Raw genomic sequence first — 21,096 nt, forward strand, 5'->3', positions numbered from 1 at the left:
ATTAGAATCATTCAAGGCTTGTCCCGCCTGACTTTCAAGAGTACCTTGGGAAGGAGAGGCAGAGGAGGGAAAGCATAGACGTGAAGGTTGTTCCAACTGAAAGATAGAGCATCCACTTTCCAAGCTTTTGGGTGAAACATCTTTGTGCAAAATTTTAGTAGTTGGAAATTTAGAGGAGAAGCGAACAGATCTATGTCTGGAGTTCCCCAAGCCACTGTCAACTGTTGGAATACCTGAGGATCCAATTTCCACTCGTGGGGGTCCACAATTTGTCTGCTCAGTACATCTGCTAGGGAGTTCTGTGCTCCTGGCAGAAACCGTGCTTGAAGATTGAAATGCAAACTCAGAGCAGTCTCCCACAATATCATTGCTTGTCTGCAGAGAGGGTAAGAATGGGTTCCCCCCTGCTTGTTGATGTACCACATGACTGTAGTGTTGTCTGTTCGAATAAACACCTGTCCTGGTTGAAGTAGGCCCTTGAAAGCCATCAGAGCAAACTGGACTGCTAACATCTCCTTCATGTTGATATGCAAATGCTGTAGTCTGGGAGGCCACGTGTCTTGAATCCATTTCCCATTGAAGTGTGCTCCCCAAGCCAGGTCTGAGGCATCCGTCATTATGATCTGACTCGCCTCTGGTCGGGTCACAGAGAGTCCCTTGTTTAGGTGACATTCCTGTGCCCACCACAAGAATTCCTTCTGGATGCAAGGTATTATCGGAATGACAGTGTCCAAATCGTGGCAGTGTTGAGTCCATACACTTTTGAGATACCATTGTAGCTTCCTCATATGCAGTTTGGCATTGGGAAGTACTAGAATGCAAGATGCCATGAACCCCAAGGCTTGAAGGACTGTCCTTGCAGTCAGCCTGGACAGTACTGATAATTGCTGGAAGTATAGGTGAAGAGTTCTTTGTTTGTCTGGGGTCAGAAAAGCCATCTGAGAGGCTGTATTCAGTCTCACACCCAGAAAGCACATGTCCTGAGAGGGTACTAGACTGGACTTTATTTCGTTCACAGAACACCCTAGGCAGCTTAAGACTGCCATTACATACTGTAGATGTTGAAGTAACTTGTCTTTGTCTTGAGCAAGAATCAGGCAATTGTCCAGATAAGGATAAATTTGTATTCCCCTCAGTCTGAAGAAAGCTATTACAGGAGCCAGAACCTTTGTGAACACCCTGGGCGCAGTAGATAAACCAAAGGGCAATGCAGAGAACTGATAATGAGAAGTACCAGCCCGAAAACGCAGGAATCTCCTGCAGCTGGGCCTGATAGGAATGTGAAGATAGGCCTCTTTGAGATCCAGAGTTACCATCCAGTGATCTTTGCCTAGCATAGGCAGAAGTTGCTGTAATGTTAACATCTTGAACTTTGGAATGTCTAGGTATGTATTGAGAATGGACAAATCCAGAATTGGCCTCCAAGTGTTTCCTTTCTTTGGCACTAGGAATAGACGGGAATAAAACCCTAGGCCTACTTCTGACGGAGGTACCACCTGGATTGCTCCCATTTGTAAAAGCAAAGAAATTTGTTCCTGAGCCTCCAGCCTTTGCTGAGGAGGTACATCTGGCATGCCTTTGAAAGGAGGAAAAGTGTGAAAATAAAACTTGTAGCCTTGATTTATTATTTCCAACACCCATTTGTCCTGGGTGACCAAATGCCAATTTTGTTTGAAAAGTGCCAACTTTCCTCCTAGAGGAGCTGCCAGAAAAGAAGGATCTGGCAGCTGAAGGTACAGGTCATAGGGTCTGTTTACGAAAAGGCTGACCCCTGCCCTCACCAGAAGATTGTGCAGGAGAACTCCAAGTCCTAGGTCTGAAAGAACCCTGAGCGTGAGCCCTGCCCCTACCACGTCTAGACCTGCCCTTAGACTGAAAATCCAAAGAAGGGTAGGACCATCCTCTTGCAGGCCAATTCCTGCAAAATTTAGGGGGCTGCACTTGCAAAAAATCCTTAACCGTCTGCATAGACTTAGCTTTATCTTCCATCTTTTTCAAAACTGACTCCACAGGAGAACCAAAAAGAACTTCAGATTGAAGAGGAGCATCCAAAATCCGAGCTTTAACATGCTCTGACAAATTTTGATACTTAAGCCAGGCATGTCTACGAATAACTGAACCAGTAGCAGCCACCCTGGATGAAGCCTGAAGAGCATCGAAGCCACACTGCAAGGAATGTTTACCAACTTGATCTGAAGCATGAACCAAGTCCTGCAATTCCTTACACTCTATACCCTCAGATAAAGCATCTACCTTAGATTTCAATTGACCTAACAGAAAGTTCTGATACTTCAGCATATGAAATTGGCAATTTAAAGCCCTCATAGCTAACGTAGAAGAGGTGTACACTTTTTTCCCCCACCTATCCAACGCTCTAGAATCTTTATCCAAGGGAACTGGATTCTTAACCACAGAAGCCCTGACACCCTTCGGCCCTTGAATAATAGTTTCTGGGTCAGCTCTAGGACTCTTATACAAATATTTGTGTGCCTCTGGAACTCTGTAATACCTGTCCGGCTTGACAGGGGCAGGAGGTAAAGAATCAGGATTAAGTGAAGCTTCAGAAAAAACATCCTGAACAACATCTAAAACAGGGGGAATAGCCAAAGGCCTATGTTGTGGCAAAAACAAAAATTCCCTAAGCCTTTTTCGAGAGTCTGAAAAATCCTGACCTTCCCACTTGAAATGCTCCCTCATGGAATGCAAAGTTTCAGAAAAGGAAAAATCCTCTGGAGGTGAAGCAGAAGGACAGGAATCCTCTGCATCCGAATCTGAATAGAGAGGAAGTTCCTGAATATCCTCAGCTGAGGACTCAGAGTAATCTGAAGAATGCTCCATTCCCTCTAAATCTGTCTCCACCCTAGGCCTCTTCTCTGGAGGGGGCATAGAACCCCTGATCAAAGTAATCAAATCCTCTGCCATTTTCAACATATGTTTTTTAGGAACAGAACCTGAAGAACTAGAGCTATGGCCCATACCAGAAAGACCAGGTTTAGCCTTAGCAGGGCCTTTAGTCACTGAGGTAGAAGGCCTAATAACCTTTTGTAAAGATGGAACTACAGATACTTGAGAAGCACCCTCGGCCTGGCCTAACTCCTGAGAGGCCAACTCCTGCAAAAGTAAAGGTTCCCCCTGAGATTCAGCCGAGACCTCGGCTGGATCCACAGATTCAACCGTAGATTCCATAGAACTGGCGTCCGCAACGGACGACTCATCCGGTTTAGACCTTAAAGATTTATCTTTTCCCTTTTTAGCGGTAGCGGGCGTCGGAGGATCCGACGGCATGTTGTAGTTACACCGCTTACCGAAAACAAGCCTAGCACAGTCTAATCTACGTTTAATGGTGCGCTTATTAAATCTAGCGCAAAAGCGACACCCGACTACGTCGTGCTCAGGCCCCAAGCAAGGAATACAGAGAGAATGATAGTCCCTATGAGGTATCTGTTTCCCACAAGAAATACAATTATTAACTTTTTCTGACATCCGGATTAACTGAGGCAAGAAAAGACAAAAATTTTCCCCAACGGGGTACTTAGCCCAACTTGGTCTTCGGTCTGAAACTCGAAAATTGAAAATTTCAGAATGATGAACGGCACTTGCAAACGCTGCTTCTGCTTCAGACCACGCGGCAAGAAAGACTGAGGATATGGCGTCGGTCATGCGCTTAAGTACTCCTACGTACTGACGTCAGCTCCGGGCGACCATGACCGACGCCAGCCTAACTCTTTGGTATTCGGGCCGACCGAGGACAGCGGACTACCCACAGGTTATGACTGCAGCAATGTGAGACGAAGAACATCAGGATTCACATCCCACCTCCACTCATCTTCCACTGAGGCAGAGGACACATCTATGCTTTAAGCTGTCATTAGCTGACAATGAGCTCAACATCTTAATGAATTGGTTAGGAATGGTGGTTAAATGGTGAAAATATATACCTGAGGCTGCACTGAGGACCCTGCCTCCAATTCCAAATGCAAAGAGCTTTTTAATGGCAGCCATCTCTTTATATACACAAAGTAAGCCAAAATCCTCTCACTTCTTTAAATGACAGAACTATGTTTCTGGCTGTTGTGACAAGTACCATTATCGTGCTCCTCCCTGATGTATTACATGTAATGCTTGTGCAGGTTTGGTTTTTTTTTTTTTGGTAAGACAATGGTTATACTCACTGTATGTGCTTGTAATTGTGCATATAAATTAACAACAGAAATAACTAAGCTCTGAAGTATGTTGTTGTTCTTTTGGCTTTTCCTAGTTAGGGGTTGCCGCAGCGGAACTCCAGTCTGCTAATGATTGGCAGCAGATTTTTATGGTGCCGAGGTGCCAGCCCAACGCCCAACCTTCAACGAAGGCACGCCCATTCACGCATGTCTTTCGAACACCACTCGACCGCGGGGAGGACATGCAGACTCCACACAGAAGGCGCTCCAGCCGAGAATCGAATGGGAGAACCTCTTGCTGTGAGGCAATAATGCTACCACTGCGGCTATAAGCATCAAAAAACATGTCAGAGCAGGACATATGCCAGTAGATAAGCATAGCATGATCTTACAAAAAAATGCTTAATTGTGACTACTGGTAGAGGCAAACCCAATCTCAATCCAAACAATACCTCTTTAAGAAGATCTCTTAATCTTGCAGGTCAGTTGCAGAATTTTAATTAACTAAAACTGCAGTGCAATTTGTAACACAAAATGGCTGGCAAGCTATGCAAATTCTGTTCTTCACATCAAAATCTATTTCCTTTCTGCAATTTAGAAATAGGTTACCTTGCACAGCACTGCTTTAAAAACTGCTGCTCAATCAAAAATGCTCTTTAAACACCCTAATGCATCTGATTCAGCTCTGTTTAATGACTAAACAGAAAATATCCACATGTAATTAGACACTCTCCCACAAAGATGAAACTCACTTGTCTAGTGTATATCCATTCTTGCAGGTACATTCAAAGCCATCCAGTTTGTCACTGCAGTTCTGTGTCTCATTGCAATCATGATGATCATTCAAACATTCGTTTTCAGGAGGACAAGACATGAAGGCCCACCAAACCATAAAGCCACTGCAAACTTGACCACTGCCTATAGGAGAATGAGATTATTTTACAACATATTTTAAACAAATTATAATTCTTCCAGTAATGTTCAGCAGTCTTGTCACTCTGTCATGTTTTAATTGTACAACTTAATGATCCATTACTATTGAATCCACAGCTCCATTACATTTTGCAGTGTACTGTACTGTTTCACAGACATGTAAAGTAACAAATAGTTCATACTCGATTTATATCTGCACAGTTAACATTTACTCATGAAAATGGCTAATTGTCCACTGCAGACAAATTCCTCAGGTCAGTACTTAAAAATCAGGCAACTGCTGCACATTTAGCATACTAGAATTAGACACTGCAGTAGCAGCATGACCTTTCTACCATATATAAAAAAAGCCAACATTCCTCTTAATGACAAAAATAATAAAATAATGCACGTAACCAGCCACATGTGCACTGCCTTATGGAATAATAGCTTCCATTTTCTACATAGCAGAAATAAGACAAATTGGTCTAACTTGAGGAAATCATTTGAACTCGTAATGCAGAACAAAGAGTACTCCATCTAAAGCAACAACAATCTAGCAGTCTTTTGTTATACTGGAATATTCTTTAAAATCCTTCTGACAGAAGTGGAAGCCACTGTTGGAAAAAAAAATGTTATGACTTAGGAGGGTTGCACATGAAGTCAGTTTGAAAAGTTGTAACAAAAGCCTCATAAAAATTCACTCCAAGGAGACCAAAAGCAAGGACCTAATGAGAAAACACTTAATCATTTTAAAGTAAGCTACACAGAGTTTGCATCAATCAGGTCACTGGTTAGCAAGACAGAAGAATACACTATAAAGCAAATCATGTACAGTAGACATGAAAAGTGTACACACCCCTGTTAAAATGTCAGGTTTTTGTGATATAAAAAATGAGACCACAATAAATCATTACAAAACTTTTCCCACCTTTAATGTGACCTATAACCTGTACAATTCAATTGAAAAACAAACAAATCTATTAGGGGGGAAATATAAAAAATAAAAAAGCGTACAATACGCTGGTTGCATAAGTGGGCACACCCTTAAACTAATACTTTGTTGTGTGAGCATGCCCTTAAACTAATTCTTTGTTGAAGCACCTTTTGATTTAATTTCAGTTGTCGCCTCACAGTTAGACGTTGCACGTTCGATTCTCAGTTAGAGCGTCTTCTGTGTGTCGACATGCGTGAATGGGCGTTCCTTCGTTGAAGGTTGTGCGTTAGGCCCAGCAAGCCAGCATGTAAAAATCTACTGTCAATCATTAGTGGACCAGAGTTCCGCTGTGGCGACCCCTAACCGGGAAAAGCCGAAAGACAGTTATTCATTCATCTTGGGTACACACTTACCATCAATTAAAGAGATTCTAATTAACCCCAAGTAAAGTTCAGCTGTCCTAGTACTATTTACCTGACATTTACTCAGTTCCCTGCTACAGCAAAAACCATGGTTCGCAGACAGCTTACAAAGCATGAAAGGGAACTCGTTAAAAGGTATCAGAAGAGTACAAAAAAATGTTCACAGCATTGGATATACCATGGAACACAGTGAAGACAGTCATCAAAAAGTAAAGAAAATATGGGACAACAGTGACATTGCAAAGAACTGGACGTCCTTCCTAAATTGATGAAAAGACGAGATGAAAACTGGTCAGGGAGGCTGCCAAGAGAACTACAGCAACATTGTACAGGTAAAAGGTCACATTTAAGGTGGGAAAAGTTTTGAAATGATTTATTGTGGTCTCATTTTTATATCACAAAAACTTGGCATTTTAACAGGGGCGTGTACACTTTTTATATCCACTGTATATTATCCAAAACTAACCAGACAGTTCTGAGTGGAGAAACAAATTCAAATTCTGGTACAAACAAAATCACATCTACTACTCTACACTGAAATAAAACTTAGCAGAACAGGCTTAAAGGGCTGCTGACAAAATTTATGAGACTCACAAATAAGAAATCTGAGTATTAAAAGACTTTTGGACTGATTTACAGCTTGTCCCCCTCCCTCCAAAGAAAGAAAGGAAGAGGATATGCTATGCACTTTCATGAGGGCCTCATTTTGTTAAGGACCTTGGATATCAATCTGTAATCTCCTGGATCACTACAAACCAAGCAGGACGAGTCTGAGACATTTGAAGCAGCGTACTGGAAGCATAAAAGCAGCAATCAGAAGGAGGAGGAGGAAAGGCATACATGAGCAAGTCCCCTCACTGCAGGTAGAATGCACAAGTGGAGAAAATATGCAACAGCACTTTCTCCATATCAGTGACTAAGATCTGTCTCAGGGCACCCACAACGACAGAAAAGGGCATTCTGATACCCTGGATGTACCTGTCAAGTCCAAGATGGGACACATAGGATGACTCAGGATTGTCTGAAAGGTAATTTTCATCTCCCAGAATGTGAACACCTATGATGGATAATGTCATACAAACTTCCAGTCCTCCACTCCAAATATTTCCTGAAAAGGAAGAAGGTATAAGCCCCAACCTGCTTATTCATGTACAACATACAGACTATGACTTGACTAGAAACAAATTCTGAGTGGAGATGGGCTTCCAAAGGTTGAACAGCATATAAAATTATCCTTTTGCTGCAGAACCTGGAGAGGAAGCCCTCATTTTCAACAGACTCAAACACCAGGTTGTAAATTCATTCAGTTAAGTGCTCAAACCCATCCAAGGAGTATTGTCAACACATGCAGCTATAACTTCGATGACAAGTCCACCAAACTAAAGCTTGCAACAGTGGAATGAAATCAAGGGGAGACTGTGAAGACTCAAACCACTGGATATGATTAGCCCAACAAAGGACAAACTTCTGCAGCCGGATGTGGGTGAATATGAAACTGTAAGCTGCCAAGTGCCTATAAGACACAGGAACAAGAATCATAAAATTGTGCTAATATGAAACCCAATCTTCCATCTTCCTGATCCTAATCCTGACTCCAGAACAGTCATACAGCAGGGAAGATTTCTCACGGTTTGAATTTACTTTTACAGTGATATTCTGGTCTGCCCTATTGGGAAATGTCTTTTTTCCCAAAAGATGAACAAGGGAGAAAAGCAACATACAAAACAATCACAAAAAATACTTCACAGTCTTTTCACATTAACAAAATACAGTTATCTTACAAGACATGTTAGGCACTAATCAGAAAGAAATACATGCATTGTGGGTACTGTGGAACAGAAAAATATACACACATGCCCCCAAGTGGAAGAGGCCTCATCAGTCTTCCTATAAAAGGAGGGGATATAAAGACAAAAAAACAGGGATGGCCTCTCTTACAGAAAGAGGGAGAATCATGAAGATAAGAGTTTGATCTGGAGTGAGAGACATGCTAGGGCATTTGTAACAGACAGAGCCTGAAAAGAAATGTAACCCAAAATCCTTTCACTTACACTTGCCAGCAAATGATCAGTTTGTTTTATGTTGAGGGACTTAGACGGTCATAAACAGGCTGTACTCCAGTGCTGATTTTATTTTGCTTAGAAGAATGACCTCAATATGGTACACCGTAGAATTTGTAAAACTGGCAAAAGATTCACACAGAATTCTGAGAACTGGTAAAGAGTCAATGGCATATCTAAATTCCTTCAGTAAAGCTGATTTATATTACTTTACAAATGCAGCCTCAGTGTGTTTTATGAAAACCAATATACCGTCTGTCAAAATGGGAGTTTTCCCTTATTAAGGGATCTGGGCCAGAAAGGCAGGAACATTATGGTAAAAATGGCAAACAAAGCCAAGCATATTTTCTCAAAAAGTGAATAATTTCCCCAATTATGATGGTGTTAAGCATATAGCTGATGACTGGGGCCAAGTCTGGGTATACAATAACTCTGAAATTAATACTCTGAAACGGGACTACCAACACCCAATCATTTGGATACAGCTAACTATCAGACTCCTTTAAGTTTGCATCTGTCATCACAAGACTCCCTGCTAAGTACTTCTGGAACTGATGAACAGCCAAAGCAAAGTACTGTAGAGAGTCGATTATCCCAAACGTCAATTATCTGAATGCAGCCTTCCAAAGTTTTCGGGCAGGAAAAATCAAGCCTGAATATGTAAACGTTGTACGTATTTCACTTGTGTGTGTTTTTTGAGCTTGCAGCCTGCTTGTGTGTGAAAAATATTACTTACTGTCCACTGGAATCACCGAATGGTTGAAAAGTGTATTCCCTGCGTGCAGAAAAAAAAAACAGATTTTAGAAGTCTTTTCATCCGGTTTAATTATACATTTGACTATCAGAACTACCCTAGGTCCCAATTAGTTTGGATAATCGACTCTCCACTGTAGCATGTATCCAAACTGATTCAGCTACTATTCAAAGTTACAAAAAATATTCTGATATTTCAGAATATGTGCTTCACATCCATTAAAAAAAGGCTACAAATTTTATTACAGCATGGAAAAAAGAGTTTGTAAAGTGGCAACTGTGAATTTCACATGAAGCACAAAGGCATCTAAATATGGACTTGCATCTGAATGTAATGGACGTGCGCTCACCATACCACTTGAGACTTCAAAGACATTCAGTGATGTGTAAGATCTGAGATTTCCTCTTCCCAGCCATTTCTAGCTGAACAACACTTTTCTCCCTCTTCCCTGCATTTGGGTGTGTGAACCTCCTGCCACTGCATGCCACGGCATCATGCAGCAGGTTCAGTGTGTGCCTAGTCCCTGTACTGCAAGAATTTGACTTCCACAATGTAAGTCAGCACAACCTGCAAGACAAGAAACAAAAACACACAAAAAGATGCATACACACTTAACTTACAGGAAACTCCATCCACAGCTGCTAGATGGAGGGTCAGCAAGACACAGGAGATGGTGAAAGAATACTAACTGCTAACTTCAAGCATATGCTTAAATAAATATTTTGGGAGCTCTTCTGCAATGTGTAACAGCTGGGAAAAATCCCAAGCATTGAAAATTAAATCTCCTGGGAAGCCAGAGCTGGAACACAAAAAGTCAAAAACAGACTTCTATTACACAGAGATATTAAAGGAGGCTCAACTTCTGGACCCAAGGTCTAAGCGCAGTGTCAGGTGAAGATGTGAACCAATAACTAAGTGGCAATGTCACAAAAGTCGGCAAGGGAGACATTCCTGAAGGAATCAGGAACAGCCACATAGCTGGTGCAGTGACTTCTTGACTGTAGCATGTTCTACCAGGTAGTCAGCAATCTACTTAGAAAGGATCTGCTTAGTCACTGTTAGCTCACCCTCCCCAAAACAAAGAAGGTGAAACATAGGTTTGATTCTTCTGAAATTACCCACTTGGCTTTGTATTAACATCATCACTACCAGGAAACTAGGAATTTACCTGTGAGAGGAAGAGGGCAAGAATTAAGTGGGGTACATTGAGTCTCCATAGAACAAGAAGGTTTAGGATTGCTTGTTCTGAAGCAACACAAGCATAAGGTTATGAGTCAAAGTGGAGAGGAATAATAATGAAAAGGGGTGGGGGAATCTGAGAAATAAGAAGAGAATAGAATTTTGGATGAAGGTCCTTAAGGAGAATCAAAACAACGATACAGAACATTATAAAGTAACAGTACTCTAGCACAAGAATAGAGAAAGATGATTTTATCAACGGATGATTGCAAGAAGAGACATAAAAAATAGACAATGGACACTGGAATTTACTGGAGGAAATCAGCAAAGGAACAAAGGTACCAGGACCAAATAACTACGGATGGAAAGAGTGGAATAAGGCTAGCAGATGTTTGGACTGCAGGTTAGAGACTGCCCTCCTTTCTAGGGAATAGTAACAATGCAGGTAAAGAGAAAATGATGGGGCTGTTAATGTGAAAGACTAGCTCTGTCAGAGATTTATTTGAGTCTAAAACAGAAACTGCTGATAAAAAAGGGATAATCAGTGGGCATGCAAAATATTGCATGTCAGCTATAACAATCACTCAGAGGAGGTTACAAAAGATTACGAAAAGAAAATGGAAATGGAATTTACAAAGGAACAATGGGAGGGCATTTGCAAGGCTCCAAAGTATGCAGTAAGTCCAGGTTTAAGATTTTTGCAAAGGTATCCGTATATTTTTTTCCTCAGGTAAACATCAAATGCTGGAGGGTATGATGGGAAAGAAAGAGGTAACTGGGAACATGCTTTTTCGCAATGTAACAAATTGGCAGATTTTATAACTTTCTTACAGAGTACTTTGTCAGAAAATTTAGGGGAGATAATGGTTGCAACTAAGGAAATTATTGTGAGCTGGGAATTTATGACCTGAATTTCATAAACACAATAAAACCTTTCTAATGTTAATGTCACTGGCTGCCAAAAAAACAAATTACTAGAACATGGAAATCAAAATCTAAATCAATTTTAACTTACGTACTGAGATAAAGTAACTGGAAGTGGTATGTTTAGAAAAGGGAAGGAGTAAATTACATACAAATAAATTGGATTTTTGGGAGCAATACACACAGAATAATGTCATAATAATGTTCATGAAGACTGAGGTTTAAGGGAAGGTAGGAATTGAGGAATTTTTGAAATGCCAGAAAAAAAATGAAAACCGTTGAAAAGAAAACATGCATACTGTATGAAAACAGAAAAAATTACTATATTTTTTTCTTTTCTATTAATGTATTTGTACCCGTGCCATACTTTGAATATCAAGAGAATAAATTCCAATTTTAATACTTTGCTCATATAAGAAATAAGGATCCCACATATATCCATGAATGGTAGCTTGCCCTGCCCTTTTTTTTTCTTATCACCACCACTGAGGTTATTGCACCTTCTTAATCATATAATCATATCAGAGGTTGTTGTACCTTAGGAAAAGGGGACTTTTCCCTGCACAAACCTCATTCAAAAAGTTATTATTTTTTTGCCCTCAGCAACACTTGCAAAATCATCCACTGTATTCAATGTACATTACTCCATATGATCTTTTTACGCACAACCTGAGCAGAGGCACATGTGCATAATTCTACCAAAACAGGGTTAATAGACTGTTTAAAGTAAAAATTGCATCACTACTTTCAGGAAGAAAGGTGGGACAGACTAATGGGCACTTGATACTTGTGAAAGCCCAAGTAATGCTACCTTGAAATAAAAGTATAAAGTTCCAACATCTTCCAAGCACAAATGATGTCAACTGACAAAAGTGTCAACTAAGAGTAAAATTTCAGAAACACTGAACCAGCAGTTTTGAAATGGGACTGGCAACCCTTTCCATCATGAAGTTCAAGAAAATGGTTCGTCAAGTTTGGGTAAAGATACAGAACTCATATGAGGAACTGTCATAATTATTACAGATAACAGAGCAACACACAATGGCAGTGGAATAACTGAGACCTACCACATACAGTTGTCTGACAGGTGAAGATCACATGCAAACTTACCAAATTAAGCAGTATAAGATATTTCTCTGCCCAAAGAACTCATTACACTAAGCAGAATATACCTAATGAATGGAATGCATCCTATCGTCATCAGATGCTTACCAGACTGTGATAGGAAGGTTTGTCAGGAATAAGAAATCAATACCAAAAGCCAATCCCTAGGTGATGTTTTTTTATCCTAACCAAGACAAACTTCCCCAGGCTTGCACTGGGACAGCATCCTGCATGTCCAAAGACTATGGAGTCTGAAACCATGTCCTTCTTAGCTACCACAAGGTGATGAAGATGAGTCTTGGCTCTTCTACGAATCTTTGGATAAGAAGCACAGTCAGAGGGAGCTTGGAAAATGCAGAGGAAAACCTTTCCCAGTGAGGAAGAGAGAAGGCATCTAACATCAAATCCCCTTGCTCTCCTAGTAAAGACTATACTCGTTCAAGTAGCATGCAGTCAGTTTCTGGGGTGTACCAATCTGGGAAAATCCCGACCAGAGAGGACTCCTAAATCTTCAGTTCCAGGACACAACTGGATCTTAGTTGTGTAAGAAACCAACCAGTAAGATTACTTTCTTGGGAATGTGAGCAGCTGTAAGGCTGATGCTCTTTCCCATGGCCCAGTGAAAGACATGCATACATCACCTCTCTTCACAAAGGGTATGGTCACATGCTACTATACTTCTTCACATATCACTTATCACATCATGGACTGCCTCTCTGACTGAATAAGAAAACATTCTGGCCTCAGCTTCTTTTCCAGATCCTCAAGGAAGGAAACAGCCTACAGCTCAAGCTGGTTGATACAGAGCCTCCCTTCTTCCAGGAAAGTCTACATTCTCTAAGCATGGAAGAGGTAAGAGTTTTTTTACATGTGGCCTAACACTACTAAAACTAGGACGTTAAACTGATAGTGACAAATGTTAAAAGTGGTGCTTTAGCACTTGTAATCAGGTAAAAGAAACAGCATCTCCTTAAGTGTAATTAGATTCTACTGCATACCATGTCTGTAGTTTTCTGATACCTGTATCATACATATGCATTACTCAAACAGTACTGATACCATGTTTCACACCCATTTAAAAAGTTTCAGAAATATTTTACATAAAATACTAACTCTTGAAGGATCATTTTGGATCATGAGTTGTGTAACTATTTTTGCATTCCGTTGCTCCTGTACACTCTTTCCTACTCATTTAAAAACAATAAAGATATATGCATTATCAAATTTATTTCCACAAAAGCAATTTACCATTGTTTAAATTGCTGTACTCATTAAGTCTGTACATTTCAAAAGGTACAGTTGTGTAACGAACTTGCTACAACAGCAGCTCAAGTGTTGCAGTCATCACTAGGGGGACAACTGCCAATGGTGGAGTCTAGACATCTGGCCATTCATCCAGAGCTGAACACCATCCCGTGTTGGACTTTTTTGCAGCCTTCCTGGGACATCTATTCTCCTGCTATAAAAGTGGCATTCGGTCACACCATCTTTAGTCTTTTTTTGCCCTCCAAAGGTTGAAGTACAATCCTCTAATTGAGATCTTACCATGACCTGTCCAATGTGGAAAACTAGGACAATCATCCCAGAAGTATAGTTCTCCTAAGCAAGGCTGGATGGTGGTGGTGTTGGGGGAGAGGGCAGTCTTAAAGGAAGTAGCCAAAGTTGTTGGAAAGAAAGAGGAAAGGGACCTACAGACCAAATCCAGCCCTAACATGCTTTTGAAAAAAAGAAAAGGGGATCGAGGAAGGGGCCTGGTACTGCAACATATACTACTATGGAAAGTGCCCTACACATCTGCACTATGCCATGTGAGTGGATCAGTGTTGTAGTTATCCTATGAGGGATGACTCCCAAAGCTTTCCCCTACCCAGCAGCCTGGTTACAGCCCAGGGAAGACTAGAGGAGTCTCTCTTAGGATAGCAGAGGTGAATCTGGCCCTGGCTCTAGAATAAATATCCAATCTACAATGTTTGGAAAAACTGCATACTTAGGACCAAGGTAGCTGTTTCAAGAAAGGCTTGGATAATGACTCCCTTTAAAAAAAAGGCAGTGGTGACTATTGTGACACTGGTACAGTCAGATTAGATGGGTCCCTGCAGTGTTTACCATCAGCCAAACAAAATAAGGATACACACTCTGATCTATCAATTAGGAAGTTGTTTGTTTGGAAATGGTATTTCCTCACTGCTGACGCAAGGGAAACAAACTGTTGGTTTGACCTCCTAGAATTATGGGTTCTGCTAAGGTACTGTCTACAAATACCCATGGAATGTAAAATCCTCTTTCCCCTGTTAAATGGGCTAATAAAGAAAATACACAACTGGATGGTTTGGTTAAAGGACATCTCTATAATAAACTATTGTGAAGAAGGAGAGGGTTGTATGCAATTTTACCCTGTCTTTCTGGAAGATAAAGAGGGTCTCAAAAATAATTTTCATTAAAGTGACAACTAAGACAACAGTCCTCTAAGTAAGGTATCTGAGGGGGTGCTATCCTGCTGGCTCAAAAGGAATTAGGGTTAATTTCCATAAGATGAAATTTAGATCCCAGGCTGGAAAACCTCTTTCTTGGTTTTGACATATAAAAAAGCATTTAACAGACTGCTGCATTGGAGATCTAGATGTTAAAAGGGGGTGGGGTGGCATACCATCACAAAGGAATACATGAGCACAGAAGAAAATAACTCAAAAGACTGTAAAACTTCAGACACTTCAACTGATTTTGGATCTTGGCCCCTCACTTAGCACCAGAAGGAAAATCTCTCCATTTGGCTAGGTACCACTTAGTATGCCTCCAAACCTCCTCATTATATTAAGCACATCCCCTGAACACAGATACCCAAAAGGTAGCACAGTCATATCCTAAGTACCCCTGTCTTCTGCATCAATAAGTTCACATGCTGGGGAAATATGAGCAGTCTTTCTCTATTAGAAGGGGGAACTAAGTTACCTTGGCCAAAAAGGAGAAATCAGCATAACTTATGACCTACCTTCCCTTATTTTCTGAATTACCCTGGAAAGTAAAGATATGGGAGAAAAATCTATCAAAAAAGACCTGCCCAATTTATGGAGAAGCTGTACTGCCTAAGCCTGCTTGGTGCTCTAGGGAAAATTTTCTGCAACTGTCTGTTGTCTGGAGATGCAAAGTCATCAATCTCTGGTATCCCAACCTGTTGGTAGGGGATCAAAAGATGTCTCCTTGTAGCATCCATTCATAAGCATCTACTGAAGTCCCATTTTAACCACAGTCTCCCCCCTGTAAGGCCTCAAAAGATGTCCCCTTCTGTCATCCATTCATAAGGATCTGTGGAAGCCCTGCTACATGTTTCACTAAGATGTTCCCTTGAATGTAATGCAAGTAACCCTCAGGGTCATCTCAAGCATGCATGACCACCTACAGGGAGGATAAGAAAAAAAAGTGTTCCCTTTATGTACAACATACCTGGGGTACTGTCTGTAATGAGATATAGAACTTCTGGTTTCCATGAGAAGTCTGGTCAAGGTCTGGTTTGGAAGGGGTTGCCTGAAAAGCAATCTTTAATCATTCAAAGTCCACTATTCCATTCACTCTCTATGCAAGGAAGGATCAGAATACTGGCTTCCAGTGACTGTTAATGCTGATGCCACATGTTTCACAGAAGCCTCTACAGCTTCCTCATAAACAGTTCTTCTATGGGTACCATTCCATCCATCCATTCCCATGTTAATCAGCGCATCCTGCAATGAGCTGTCTCCACCACTTGTTTCCATAGCAGTTACCGTTTTTACGGGGTTGGGTTTCTAACCTTGTGCCCAAACCTCCTCCCATGTATACACATGGGGTTGGGCACACCACACACAAACTCATACCTATTGCCAATTTAGCACATCCAATCCACCTATGACATGTCTTTGGAATGTGGGAGGAAGCCACAACACCTGGAGGAGACCCATAGAAATGTAAGGACGACATGCAGACTCCGCACAGAAGGCAATCCAGCCAAGAACTGAACTGCAGAACCTCTTGTTGTGAGATGACAATGCTAACCACTGCACCAAAGTGCTGCCCATGGGTACCCATTAGAATGACAAATACCACATAGCCCAAAAATTCTCAAGACTTCTGGGGCTGAGACTGAGCATTTCAGTACCACATTCCTGCAGTATACTATAAGGGATTCTATTCTGGGGTAGACACTCTCTCTCCTTTGTGGTACCATATAGGACCTTTATGAACACTGCTGACCTGGCTGGAATTAAACTGGACTTTGGCAGGTTCAGAGAGAAACCAAACTTTCAAAAGCATCTGTGTAGGTCACGGTCTGCTGTACTGCTTCCTTTGACTGATCCTGATATGGGTGTATGATAAAGCAATTGGTCCCGCAATAGATACCCTGGGCCAAGTTGGTAAACAAAAGAACAAGGAAGTAAAGTGATACTGGCAGTTGGTGCTTCAATCTATTACTTCAAATCTGAGAATGGGTATATGTAAGTAGGCATCCTTTAGATCCAAAGTCACTAGCAGTGCATGAAGAAAGAACCAAGAGGAGCAACAGGGCCTGATGGGTTAACGATAAGAATTGTTGGGACTCTTTGGAATTAGAATAGCCTTTTTTTTTTTTTTTTTTTTTAATCTAGCACAGATCTCCAGGATCCATCCTTTCTCTGCAACAAGTACAGCCGTGAATACATATCTTTAGCTTCTTCTCTTTGGGGAACTCAGTCTATGGTTCTCTGCAAAAGCATGTCATGAATGAGGGGGCCTACTAGATTCTTCTGTTCTCCTGGAACAGGTTGGATACCCTGCATCAAGGGAACAGTTTTAAACTGAAGTCTGTAAACTTCTGAGACTATGCTTTCAACCCACTTGTCTTGGTTTGTATCTGTCAACTGTTGGAAGAAAGGGGCTAGCCAGCCAGTTTGCTATTGCCTTTTAGGGATATGTAGAAGCTGTAGGGGAGTGAAGGGTTTAAGTGGGGTTGCTGGTGTAACACAGGCAAGAAGGGATATACAGTTACTATTGCTCCATACCATGGTTTTAATCCTGGAGATCTCCATGCCTCTGTTTTTCATCTGTTTCCAACATTTTCTTTTTGGTGGCCTTTCTATTGCGTCCAGTAGTAAGCCATTATTTAGTCAACTATTTCTTGCTGTATTTGCGAAAAGAGATGGTTTACAAATCCATAGTGTCTCCCTTCCCCTCCAGTTACTTAAAAGATTTCTTGAGATGGGACCCTCAAAGAAAATTTTCTTGCCTAAAAGGGCACTAAGAAGCAGCACCTTAACATCCTCTGGCAAGGCTTGAAGTCTTAGCCAGGTACTACAGCAGTCCTAGATGCTGCATCCACAGCACTTTACCCACATCTGACAGCATACCTGTCCACCTGCATTGGCAGTGTCAACTCTAGGATTCAGAGTTTCATTGTGAATTCCAATGCAGCATCCTTGGGATTCTTGAGTATTTCCTTCTGATAATCACCTTGACTTGACAGTTCAGGTCTGTAAAGGCTAGGGTTGCTAATGTGTATACTTCTCAAAGTAAGCAAGGATCCTACTTTCCCAGTCATTGGGAAGTGTGCTTTATCCTTGAAAAAGATTAGCTTCTATAGCAGAATCCATGGCCACTACAGGTGGATCTGCTACTGGACTTTTGTAAAGGAATTTACCTGATTCCTGGATGTATAAAAACAGTAGGGTCTTTTACAGGCAAGAGACTGAGAGCGTGATTTGAAGGATGCAGCTTCAAAGACATCCTGCAAGACTTTCAAAACTAGAGTGACAGACAGAGGTTTTAGGAAGTCCACAAACAGAAGAACAGTTCAACTTAGCCCACTTCTCCTGCACCTCCCTTGTAAATGGAATGTTTACATTTTCTCCAGCTTATTACATCTTTTCACATGTCTTCCTTTTCCCAGAGACTTTTGTTGAGATACCCTCAAGCCATAAAACTTTGGGTAAAAGTTACACTTCAGTTACGCTCACCTAATTTCTTGTTTTGGAATACCTGCTGGATTTCTGGTAAAGGACAGTTTGCTATATCTACATGCAACTGTCTGCCATTATAGATAAACCTGCTCTATTGACTGTCCATTGGTTCCCAGTGTCTACATGGTGGTCTACCAAGAGGGTACAGCCTAGCTTTATTTTTCACCTTATCAAAAGTATGACACCCCTTCACAGGTGGAGCAACACTCTCTTGTATCTTCTGCAGTGTCTAGTCAATAAACTTTGCAATTCTTGTTTTATTTTCATCAGAAAAAAGGAAGATTGTGGGTATGGTTGGAAATGCCTACCATTCTGACAGCTGAAGCTCAGATTCAGGATTGCTACTACAACCTAATTCTCTCTAAAGTAGCCACATGACCAACATCTGCTGGAGGTGGGTGTATCTGGCAGGGTCTCCCCTCTGCTACCTTTCCTACAAAACTGTGCCCATGCCTGCCTGCAACTACATGTACACAAGGTAATGTGTCATCAAATTCATAACCTTTTAGAACATATCATCAAAACTGCCACCCACTGACTCCCTTCCACCCATCTGAACTTTGGCCAACAGCAACTGAAAACATGTCCCTCCCATGACCCTAAATGCGGTGAACTGCCTGGGCAAGTAATGCTCCCTTATAATAACTGCAGGAATAACAAAAAGTATGACTTAAGCAACATCTCCCCTTAGCAAATCTTTCTTTCCCCTCTACTGCAACATACAACTTACCACCCCTGTACTGCCACCTCTATTAGTTCACTCGTGGTTTTGCTCCTCACCCTATCACTGCATACATCTGAAATACACATACCCCACTCAGTTACAGAGTAAAACTTTTTTTTTGTAACACATTTACTGAATTGTCACTTAAGACACAGGCAAGCATACATTTATATTAAAGAAAACAAATTAAGTTAACATGTTCACAGTTACAAACATTATACATCACATACATTCTTTTGTACAATTATTAATCACTCAGTTCCTGCCCTTCCTTAAACCTCACTCCTCTTCTAAAACATTACTCTGCATGTATCGTTCCCACAATTTTCATTTTTGTCTGTGAAATTTGCTCCCACGTCTAGTTCTTTTAGCTCTGTTGCAATATTAACTACTTCAAATACAGATGGTTTAGACTTGGATTTCAGTTTTATAGTAATTGCTTTTTTTTGGCAGCCACCAGAATTACACTTAACACGATCTTACAATGTCTAGGGAATTCAGATTATGTATCCAAGCTACAAAAAAAAAATCCTTAGTTACACACATATGCTCACCCAGTATTTCTGACAGAGTACTCTGTAGGGAATTTTTTAAGTTTGTCATTAACTCCCAATACATATGTTTCCAGTGACCTCTTTCTTCCCTATCCCACCTCCATCATTTGCCATCTACCAGATGAAAAAAATATTTGGAGTCTGCTTGGGGTATAGAAATTCCTATGCAAACACTTCCAAGCAAAAATCCTAAATCTAGACTTGGTTGCATATTTAGGAGCCTAGCATATGCCCTCCCATTGTTTCCTTGTGAAGTGTTTATCCAGTCTCTCTTCCCAATCTTTTCTAACCTCCTCTGATTGATTCTTATAGTTATCATTCTATATTTTATGTGTCTATTTGTACTTCTTAGCAGCAGCTTCTGTTCTAGACTCAACTAAACACTATACCAGAGCATGTATTTCAATTATGATTCCCCATCCTTTTCTCTTTGCCTATAGTCTGATGATAATCCCCAACAGAAAAGGTAGTCTCTAACCTGCAGTCCAAATTCTTCTTGGCCTCTTCCCATTCTAATATCTTTCCTTCTCTAGTTATTTGCCCTATACATTGGTTCCCAATTGCCTATTTTCTCCAGTAAATTCCAGCTCCTCTTGCCTATTCACTGTACCTCTAACTGCAGTCATCTCTGTCAGCAGAATCCTGTTTCTGGTATTGGCATAGTTCTTAGAATAATTTCTGCTACTTTATGAATATAATATTCTGCATGGCTGTCATTCGCTTTAAGGACTGGTATCCAAAATCCCACGCTCTCATTTCTTTTTTTTTTAATTTTTATATTTTTTAACAAATAAACATAAGTACATTTAATACAGTTGTAAATAGAAATAATACAATTGTAAAGAAAAGAAAATAGTCTTATTTTTCCTACGGGAAAAAATCTATATACAATATAAACATGCCTGTGTGATGTTTAATAAAACAAAATGTGGTAGTCCACAGAGTAAAGTTCGGTACAGTAAGAGTAATACATGTTATATAAACAAGAAACATTTTGAGAAACAAATTCAAGAGGCAGAGTTCTGCTGAAATAAATCAGAGAACACTTTTGTCCAAGGATTCTTGGCAAGTGCCTTAGTAAATAACCTATTTTCCTTTATTTTAGACTCAATTAAGGTTACTTCTTTTAAGCAAGATACCAATTCTTCCAAAGGATGGAGGTGAAATTGATCTCCAACACTTAGTGATACTTTTCCTTACCACTTCCAAAATGGTCCAGTGCAGGCAGAAGTTCTCATTATAAAGCTTCTCATTGCATTTTATATTAAATAGAACTAGAAATCCAGTTAAAGAAAGAACCAAACCATAACGCTTTCATGAAATCTTCTATGCCACTGCAAAGGTGTTTCAAAGGAGGACAGTCAAAAATGTATGCATCCAATCTGCATTACAAACCTTGG

At 40.6% G+C, this 21,096-nt stretch overlaps 1 protein-coding gene across 1 annotated transcript in view; it reads right to left on the bottom strand.

Moving 5' to 3' along the window:
• Positions 1–21,096, bottom strand: part of MEGF8 (multiple EGF like domains 8) — a 1,779,602-nt gene that overhangs the window by 286,716 nt on the left and 1,471,790 nt on the right. The window contains exon 35 of the mRNA XM_044079419.1: positions 4,916–5,081. Within this exon, the coding sequence (XP_043935354.1) occupies positions 4,916–5,081 (166 nt within the window). The remainder of the gene's footprint in view (positions 1–4,915; positions 5,082–21,096) is intronic.

The sequence above is a fragment of the Protopterus annectens genome, chromosome 8.part0, assembly GCF_019279795.1.
Source record: "Protopterus annectens isolate FY-2018-M chromosome 8.part0, PAN1.0, whole genome shotgun sequence".
NCBI lineage: Eukaryota > Metazoa > Chordata > Ceratodontiformes > Protopteridae > Protopterus > Protopterus annectens.